Below are 10216 nucleotides of genomic sequence, written 5' to 3' on the forward strand. Positions count from 1 at the left end.
CACCGCTGCTCCACCTAACGGCCTGGAGGACTTATGTCAAGGCAGCGTCCCAATGCTGTGGAAAAAGGGCTGCCATTCCTAAAATACGGTATTTATTATTCAGATATATCACTGTTAACCTCAATATAACGCAGTAGTGGAGTAGACAGCAATATCTCAAAGTATTCCACAAAAATACTCCACTATTGCAACTCCAATTCAAATAGGGACGTGTATAAAACATAAATTAAAACAGAAGACAGTCATTTCCATTTACCTACTTTATATTCTATCATCATATTCTATCAGCTGATTTTTGTCTTGTTATTGCATTCAAAATGTCACTTGAGTAAAAAGGATACGTTTTTTAATCAAAGCAATCTTTAGAGAGTGTGAAAGTACTGCAAAGTTACTAAAGCTGTTTAAAAAAAAAGATGTAAAAAAGTGAAAAGTACAACAATTTCCTCTGAACTGCAGTAGAAGTAAAAAGTGACAGAAAATGGAAATAGTCAAGTAAGTACCTCAATTTTGTACTTGCATAAATGTGTTTACTTACGCTTAACCTCTGATGCTGGTAAACGAAATGTGGGTGAAGAAATGACTGAGAGTGAACTTCACACAGACATTGATAAAAGTACATTTATTTCATATAATAGACCACTATTTTTTCAACACCTCCGGACTGCACAAAAGCGAATGCATCAAAATAAAGCAACAGAAACTCCACCTCTCCCTCTGCTACAAGCTTACAAAACGTACAGTATCAGGAGACCTCCAGATAAGGCAAAGAAAGGGGATTCCAAACAAAAGGTTTACTCAGTAATAAAGTGAAAACAGTTTTGCATAGGGTTCCCTGGGGGCAAAGGCACAGTCACAAGCATCTCCTAAACCAAGTTCATCCTCACATAAGCCAGCCTAAATGGAACATGCTCAGTTTTCATTGGGAGTGAGGGGAACTTTGTGGGCTGGCTTTGTGAGGCGAAACTAACATCAACTGAAAAGAAAACAATGAAAATAGCATTACTTCATTATAAAGAGCCAGCTGTTTTACTCCTTGCACAGAGTATAAAGTCTTTGCAGCAATAGCAATTTTCACAAACTTTAGGGAGAAAATGGCAACAAGGCACAAAGTGAAGCAATACGGATTTACAGTATATTAACAAACACAACACATAAAGATTTCAAGGCTCTAGAGGTCCATATACGGTATGCATATATATATGTGTAACAACCAAACAGACAGTGTGCATAGCAGAAAAGATAAATAGTAGCAGTATGACTCTATAGGAGGCAGTGTAGCGAAATAAAAGGCTACAAGACCATTTCACTGGCGATTGTCAACAAAAAGAATGTCTACTGTGTAGAAACATCAACTAAACAGCAGCAGTGCTAAATTACTATTCTACAAACAGTGATCCCTTGTTTTCAACATTTCACAATACAAATATAATAATAATAATAATAATAATAAAAAAGAATAATATGGAATGTTTTCCCTCATGGTTACCAGGAACAGAGGAAGCGGGGACAGGATGGACTGAGATCTTCAGGCACTTACAGAAGAAACATACAGCAGAGGTAAACATTAGTGCAAAGTCATTTTCAAGGCAGAGGAATGATTCAGCATGTGAGAGTAAAAAACAAAAACAAGAAGTGGGAAGAATAAAGGCAGAGAAGGAGGGCACAGTGTGCTGATCACATAATTTGCTCCATGATGCTGGAGGTGAAGTGCAAGCAGAGGGCGTGTCTGCAGAAGATGCAGAGAGGCAGTAGATTCCAGTGCATGTCTGTCTTTGGTGTCTTGTATAGTTAACGGCTACAAAAGGAGGACAGAAGGCTAAGACAGAGGACTTTTAAATTCTGCCTCTTCTTAGAAAGTAACCTGCTGAGTGCTGTGAGATTTTGGTTCCTGCAAATTTCCTGTCAACTCAGACATCAGGGAGGAAGCACTGACCTTGAATTATATTTTGCTACCAATTGATAATATAATCAAAAATACAAAAATAATTCCACGCTTACACACTTGAGTAATATAGGCCCTGGTAGGCATTGCCACAGCAAAGTGCAGCTCTGAAACTGGTCCTGAGTCAGTGGAGTGTGTGTGCATGTGTGTGTTTGGGGGTTATTGGGCATTGGTCTGTTCTATTGGTCAGCACTAGTCAGGGGCACCAGCTGTGGAGTCTCCACTTGTGACCTTTTCTGTCCTGGGTGTGACTTTTCATCAGGTATCACCTGTGCACCACCACTATCCACAGCTACCTCAGCAGCAGCAGCCTGCCGCTCACACAGACTCCCGAGCAGCTGAGCCGTTCTGAAGACTGAGGCGTGACCCGCGGGCTGCAGGGACTGGACCTTCGGCAGGTTCTGGAGGGTCCGCAGCATCTCAGCAGACACAATAGGCAAATGCTGCTCCTGGATCAAGCTGGTGCTGGCAGGCCGCAGGATGGTGTCGCGCTGGCCCGAGGGCCCGGGAGCGGACTTGCTCCGCTGGGTAGCTGAGGCTCGGACGGAGCTGGATGACGTTTTCTTCTGTGGTGGGTGTGAATCTTCCTCCTCCAGCGATTGGTCACTAGAAGGTATCGTGCTGTCATCAGAGTCATCACTTACACCCTCATCATTGCCACTATTGTCGTCGTAATCTTCTTCCTCTTTGGTGCCATCTCCATCTGTGATATATATCATGTCTTTGGGCAGAGAGGTGAACTGATAGACGAGACGCTGGCCTTCAACCTTATTCAGTATGCCTCTCTGGTAGTAGTACCTAAATGAGCACAAAGGTTCAGCATTAACAAAGCAAGCCATGCACATACACACATATTTTTCTCAAAGTAAAGATGTGACCATGTTGTGGTTACATTTTTGAGCAGCCTTAGCTCACGTTTTGGAGTATACCTGAGTGCTCTGCCCATAGTCTCATAATTCATATCTGGCTTGTTCTTGTGTTTGCCCCAGAGTCTGGCCACAGCTTTCGAGTTGACCAACTTGAAGATTCCTGCCTGGGGATTAGTCCATTTAATATAACGTGGGCAGACCTGTCGGTCCTGCAACAACTCCATGAGGAACTGCCACAGGTACAGTGTGTTTCCTCCTGGAGAACAAACACAGGAAACATGATGGAAGTGGAAAGACAAAGAAACAACAAGGAAAATTACTTTTGTAAAGTTGTGTCGCGAAAGTGACCGATCCCCTGTGATCCATCCTTTTGATACCCCTTTCAGACCTGAAGGAAGACCTAAACATCACTGTCTCCATCTGTTAAAGTAATGACTTTTTTTTTTGCATTTTTTTGGCTGGACATTCTTTGATTAATTATCCATAAAAATATAAAGAGTGAGTGCTGTTGTTTGGATTATTACTGTAGTGTAAACGTTTTTTTTAACCTATTTTTTTCAACAATACAAGAAGAAAAACAATTTTTCAAAATATGTAAAATTTGGCTCATTCCTGGCTCAGTCAGGTATTATTCACCTGGTTGTTTTTTGTGTATAAGAGAATAGAATTGAGTTATTAATTGCAGCTGCTTTTTAGCAGCATGCACCTGTGCCTCTACAGCCTATACATTACTCTAGGAGTGTTATGGTTATGTTGCTGGGTCTGAAAGTGACTCTGGTGCTCATTAAGATGTGACACCAGCATGTAAAATTATCACATTGACCTAATGAGGTGCTTGTCTGAAAGGGGTTGAACTAATTTTGTCATGTGCAACAATACCTTTGTTGTACTTGTCCTTCTTCACTATAATGTCTGGTGTGGGAGACTCTGCCCTTCTATGTTGAGATTTTCTCCCTGAGTAGTTGAAGAATAAAAGCAGGTCATTTACAAGATCTTTAATATAATTACGCAAGCCATAATTTAGATTCAGATCAGCTGTTAACCCAGAATGTAACTGACCTCTCTTTTTGGACTGCAGCTGTGCAGCAGGCTTCTTTGTGTGCAAAGAGTGCCATTGTGGCTGATCAACAGCACCCACAATCCCCTCTGCTGACACAGTCACCTGGGTAACAGGAGTAGTGATGACATCACCCAATGATGGCAAGAAGGTCTGGGCTGCAGGGGGTATAAACAGATTTAATGAAAGAGAGCGGCACTGTGACCACCAAGTCTAAAAATAACATCTCACAGTCACACATGTCCTACATCAAAAAAGAGAGGCAGCGAGGTTTTACTGGGGCATCGTCACTCTGTTGGTGCACAAGTAGAGTTATCTCAGATGTTTTTGTGTGTGTGCTTACAGTAGTGCTGCTCCAGGGAAAGGGTGTCAGGACAGTCCATATTGAGAAGCGAGTCAGCAGCAACAAGTGTCTCCATAGTCTCTTCCTCTCCACTTTCACATGGCTCCACTACAGACCACAGAGAGGGGAGTAACATTCACCAACACTTGTTAGCAGCCGGAGGAGGGCGTCAATGTGATGAAGCACCATGATATATCAGGCATTTCACTTGCTGCATTAGCCTGACCAAGTGCACACATTCCTGTGTGGTTACTTTATCCATTAACATTTTCTACAATGCTGTTCCAGACGATGTATTATATCATGATGTACATTAATAACGTCACATAAAATTACAGATGTCCATATCGCTCCAAACTAGTTGTGAGAAATGAAAGTCAAACCACCCGTATCTGAAATGCCAGACATTTAAGAGACATGGGGCAGTGGTTCTCAACCTTTTTTGTCTGACGTGCCCCCAGAGCCCTAACGGATGCGTTCAAGTACCACTTCATTGTCTCATCGCCTCAATAGATGGGATGGGCTTTCCTGGAATTGTTCCATAGTAATTCACCACAGAGAAACATGCAGCTGAGATGGATCTGTTGCTGCACATGTGAAATTCATACAAGACAGTGACCCAGTAACTGTCAATTTTTAGGCTTTTATTTTGTCAGTCAAGTTTGCATTTCATTCCACTTCACTTGGAGTGGCGGCAACTGGGTGATATGCTCATTAATCCGTTGGTTTTAGCTATCCATTTTAAGTTTTCTGCTTGCTTGCTGTCTAGTTTTCAAACTCTCAATCGCAAAGGTTGCGGTATTACAACTGGTCCTGTGCAGCTATTGTAGCTGAAGCATTACTTCTTTTTTAATACATATGAGATAACTCAAAAAAGCTGCAAAACTATTTTTCCAGGTGCCCACTGGTAACTGCAGGGTACACTGGTTGGGAATGAGTGCACCAGAGGTAAGAGAGATTATGTTTTTCTCGATAATTTGGGTGAACTGATCTTTGAATTACACAAACGGATGATTGAGTTGCAATTGTATCAGTTATATGTCCCTGGCTCCAAACAGCAAAGAGTGACCTCTTTTTTCACTTTACCCACTAAACTTCAATGCACACTTAGATAAATACCAACTCTGGTGTTTCACAGTTTCCTCAGTGCTGTTAGCTCCACACAAACAGCAACGGCTAACGTTGCTGTATGGGCTTCTATTCTATGATTTATCACATTTATTCAGCATGCATCTTGCCACATGTATGTCCTTGAGGCAAATCGTTATCAAAAGGGAGCCGTTTGCGCGCATTTATTTCTGTGATGTGAGCAGGCTGTCAGGTAGTGAGCTAGAAATCAAGAACTAGCTAACAGCTGTTTGTCATGGCCTCGGACACTTTCTGCCGCCCACAAAACCAGCCAAACAAGACGCCATGTTTACAGAAGAGCAGCGGGCAAGTCGGTCTCCCTAAACGGTTGTCGTTTTGAAATAAACAGCCCACAACTGCCTGTGAGTGCTGCCGTGTTGCAGTTACTGTTAGCTACGTGAACCGAGCCTCGCCATGCCCTACTTCAACTGCTCGCTCCAACCTAAATGTCGGAAAAACAGCCCGATACAGTGATGTAACTTACTTTTAACGTCCAGCACTGGCGAGGAACAAGCTGTAGCATATGTGCTGTAGCCCGAATTGACCACGTCTACATTCTTATATGTTTCATTAACGGTCTTTCCCAGGCACAAGCTAGGAATGTTTTGTTTCACTTCCTGAATTTTTTTTGCGAAGGGTGGGCCATGTGCGAGAGTTCGCGACTGCGCATGCGCAGTCCCAGGCTGTCTCTGATACCTGTCATGACTTAATTTAGTAAGACTTGCATTAAACCTGACAAAAGTTACATCGTTCAGTAACCCTTAGAATAGACTGCTGGACGGCAGGTGAGCTTCAGTTATGAAATGTGAATGTGTCAGCTGTAGAAAGGCTGGTGTGTGTGTCTATGTGTGTGTGTGTGTGTGTGCGTGCGTGCTTGTGTGTGTTTTGTATGTGCTGACCTTTGAGCAGCTGCTGGTGATCCTCCTGTGTATGTGACTGTTCACACGCTAGACCTGCATATGAGAGCAGGTGTGGATGGGGTACCTGCTCCACAATCACGGCTGGGTAATCTGAGTAACCCCCCAGCTGCAACACACACAAAGAAAATTAAATCACCATTTGTCAGATTCCTCAGAGTTTCGTGCTGCGTCACATGCCCAGCTCTGTTTCAACATGCTTGGAGAAATTCATCACAGCTCAACATTTACTTACCTGTGACATGTTAACATGGTCGCTGGCAAAGTCAAAGATGAGCTCTGACTGCTGAAGCATGGCTGAATATCCCAAATGATATTAACTGTGTGAAAACAGCATCACAGCTTTCCTCTGAAGACTGTTAAGAACTGCACCGGTCTGATGTGGTTTTGTGTCCAGACGGATCCTGGTCAGGTCTTCAGATGAACAGCGACTGACTGTCGACAGATCGGCCGGAGATCTTCCCTGAGGATAGGATGAGGGTCGGTCTCGTTCCATGCAGCACAACAGTGGCGGAGTGATGTGAGTATACTAATTGACCAGAGAGGCAGAGGCGTCACAGGAAACTCAAGTTCACGCGCTCTGCTTCGACTCTCAGTGAGGAAGTGGGGGCTGCTAAACTGTCCTGTGGTCTGACTGAACCTGCCAGAGAAGAACAGAGAGAAACCAGAGCAGATGTGTGTGTCGGTGGTGGTCGGAGAGCCGTTAGAAGCTAAACACACAGAGAGAGCACCACACCTGCAGTGAATATCAGGTGGTAACCGGTTTGACTTTTTTTAATAAAATGTCCAAATAGAGAAGTGCGGTCACTGTGATCTGAGAGGAAACAGCACAGTTTGCTTCTCTCGCTCACATATCTCATTCTGTTGCTCTTATCATGCTTCTAAAAGAGGCTAAACCAGCAACAGGAAGGAAGCGTTTGCTCTGCAATGTGTGCCTGGGCTGTGTGTGTGTGTGTGTGTGGTGCGAGTAGGGGGAGGCAGCTGGTGTTGAACTTGAAACATCATGTCTTTACACAATGTTCAAGGTTTCAGGGGCGTTACACACACATTTCTTACAACATGACTGTGAAGGGGACATTCAGAACACAGGACACACCATAAAACCAACTCCTTGTCTCTGCTCCCCCGTAATCTCTCAGTCCCAGTCCTTTCTCCTGTTTTCCTGACCGTCCCTGCTCCTCTGCCCTTCATTCTGAAGCGTCTCTGAGGTTAAAGTTAACCGTCGAGCAAATTTAATCTCTTCTGCGGCTGCTGCTGCTCTACTCCCGCTTTCACAACTGTCTCGAATTTAGGCGGTAAACACTGTTGGCACACCTGCACTCACCTTCAGCTCCTTTCTGTTGAAGATCACGCCAGCGTTCAGGTTTTGCTCACAATAGATTTCCTGCTGCGAACAAATCGCTTCCAAGGAATTAAATATAATCATTGAGCTCCTACATTTTAATCCCATTAATCCTCAATTTGGTTGAGACCGTCTTGATAAGTCTCGCAGTTCCCAGCTGCCAAGGAGAGGGAGAATGTGAGTGTGCTTCTTTGTTTTTATGTGTGTGTGTGTGTGTGTGTGTGTGATAGAGGCACAACATGTTTGGGTCAGTTATCACACAGGAAGCACAGCACAGTTAGGAGGCACCGCTTCCTGAGTTCCTGTGCCAAACCGCTGCCAACATCTCTGCCAGCAGTGGCCTTCTCATTTTCGACTTCCTCTGATGTGAGCATTTGTTCGGTGCTCAATGATTTACGCAGGACATGAGCGAAACAGAGGACAGTTTACTTCTCAAAGCAGTGTGAGATTTTCAAGTTGAGGGAGAGAGTGAGGATTTTTTGAATAATATTATGTCTGCAGTGTGCAAAGCTGGAAAATAAGAGATTGGAGTTGCATCAGCAACAGTTTTCATAATTGATTAATTACCAAAATTGTTTTAAAGCAAATAATAATAATAGTAGTAGTAGAGGTAGTAGTAATAATAATAATAATTAGGAATTCTTTGGTTCCAGCCTCTTAAATGTGATGTTTGCTGGTTTTCTCAGTCTTTTTTAATAGTAAGTTGAATATATGTGTGTTTTGGATTGTTGGTCAGATAGAACAAGCAATTTGTAGACATCGGCTTGAGCTCTGGGAAAATGTGATGGGTATTTTTCACAATTTTATGAGGAAATAATCAGCAGAGACATTTATTTGCTCTAAATCACATGTTTTTAAATGAACTAACATGACCTGATTATTTTGTTATCTAAGTTCTGTCTTGAAGTTGTAGTGCAGATTGATCAAAATTAACTGACAGCTAATTTCCACCTTGAAAATCAGGCTCTGGATGCACATCATGGCAGGCTGCCATGCTTACTGTAGTGTCAGTGAATGAAGTGCATCACATGCAGAACGCAGCCTGTGCTTCGTAGAAGTGAGGACGACAAGAGCTCGCTGACAAAATGTCTGCATTTGTGCCGTTTCTCTTTCTTTGAGTGGCAGCCACCACCGCCTGCCTTTGTGCCATGCATACATGTTCATTGTGAACGTGGCCTGCAGCCTGCCACTTCTATAGAGAACAGTACAGAGCCTGTGTTCATCAGTACTCTGGTCACATAGGTTTGTCTCTGTGGCCTCGGCACTGGGATCTGAGTCTGTGAAGTGGCTGCCAGGCCCCTAAGGACACTGATAAGCCCCCATAACATTCATTCCCCAGTTTGCGCGCATGTGTGTGTGTGTGAGAGAGAGAGGGAGTGAGAGACCAAGATAGAGAGGGAGAGAGTGCGGGTGTGTTTGACAGAAAGGGGCAGAGAGTGTGTATGTGTGAACTAGGCCAGGCTGATAACGTTATGGCAAGTGAGGGAGCTGCTGATAAGCCCCTCTTGTTGCTTGGGGTAACCAGGCCTTGTTAAATGAACACAGTGAAATATGGTTTGTGTGTGTGTGTGTGTGTGTGTGAGAGAGAGAGTTTGCGTGCATGAGGAGAGGAGGAGATTGGCAATCGGGGAATGTTGGAGGTGGTCACAACACACCTCTGTTTTTACGACCTTCCTGGTGTGCATATGTGTGTGTGTGGTTTAGCTGCTGTTCACAGTGAATCATACACTGACATCTTCTAATAAACATTTCTGCCCAGGAGTTTAAACTGCGTCAACCAGCCATGCTCTGAAACGTACACACACGCTCTGAAAAATACTTTCACTTTCCCTTCAGCACATGTCATGTAACATCCAGTCACCCAAAGAGTTACTAACGCTTCTTTTCTTTTGTTGTCTAAAGTCTTTGTCATTCTACAGAGCAGCAGGCCCGATGAATGGAATAAGAAACATTGTCCTTACCTTTGTGTTTATAGCTCGTGTCTGTATGTGGCAGAGCAGCAGCTGCCTGGAGGATCCAGAAGAGAAACGGAAATTGTTCTCATCCCTTTTGGCAAACAGAGAGCCGTCATCTGCTTACAGACCTGAGATCAGTGTCCTTTTGCGAATTTCCACTCATCGAGGAAAGTGCCACACAGGCTGTAGATCAGCGTAGATCGTGATGTTTTTTTTTCCCTTCTTCCCTTCAGCCCTTCTCAGTTATTGCTTCCTCTTTTTTTTCCCAGAGAACTGGCCCCCCCTGTGAGTTCTGATTGGTTACCTGTGTTGTGAGTCAAGGTAACCCATGGTGATCATTGTCAGTGTGGAGCAAATGTAAACACGGGCGTATTTGCAATGTAAAGCAGCAGAGAGCCAAGCAACCGATCTGCAAACAGTCGAGTGGTTTATATGAGGGTGGACAGCCAGTGGAAGTGTGTGATGATCTCACTAAATATCATAATAAATCATTAAAGCCACTTCAACTGCATGAAAAAGGTTTTTCAATATTATGAAGTTCTATTTGATGCCTTGGATGGTTAAAGTTAACATTTAAGGCAAATGTCAGCATAGAAGGTAGACAACACAGGAGATAAGCATATAAAGTAGAGGAGAAGTTTGTCTTTATCTAGTCCCTGATGC

At 43.5% G+C, this 10216-nt stretch overlaps 1 protein-coding gene across 3 annotated transcripts; it reads right to left on the reverse strand.

The window, feature by feature from the left end:
• Positions 1–600: 600 nt before the first annotated feature.
• Positions 601–9807, reverse strand: LOC121615346 (ETS-related transcription factor Elf-1-like). 3 transcript variants are annotated; one of them, XM_041949671.1, is made up of 8 exons: positions 9560–9807; positions 6492–6896; positions 6239–6365; positions 4212–4319; positions 3871–4026; positions 3691–3765; positions 2872–3067; positions 601–2740 (listed from the first exon to the last, which is right to left on the reverse strand). In XM_041949671.1, the coding sequence occupies exons 2-8, from the start codon at positions 6549–6551 to the stop codon at positions 2122–2124; spliced, it is 1341 nt and encodes a 446-aa protein (XP_041805605.1). In that variant the 5' UTR covers positions 6552–6896; positions 9560–9807; the 3' UTR covers positions 601–2121. The 3 variants fall into 3 exon arrangements, with proteins under 3 accessions (XP_041805605.1, XP_041805606.1, XP_041805607.1); XM_041949672.1 differs by lacking the exon at positions 9560–9807 and adding an exon at positions 7581–8281; XM_041949673.1 differs by lacking the exons at positions 6239–6365; positions 6492–6896; positions 9560–9807 and adding an exon at positions 5824–6085.
• Positions 9808–10216: the final 409 nt, after the last annotated feature.

Source organism: Chelmon rostratus, chromosome 12 (assembly GCF_017976325.1).
Source record: "Chelmon rostratus isolate fCheRos1 chromosome 12, fCheRos1.pri, whole genome shotgun sequence".
Taxonomy (NCBI): domain Eukaryota; kingdom Metazoa; phylum Chordata; class Actinopteri; order Chaetodontiformes; family Chaetodontidae; genus Chelmon; species Chelmon rostratus.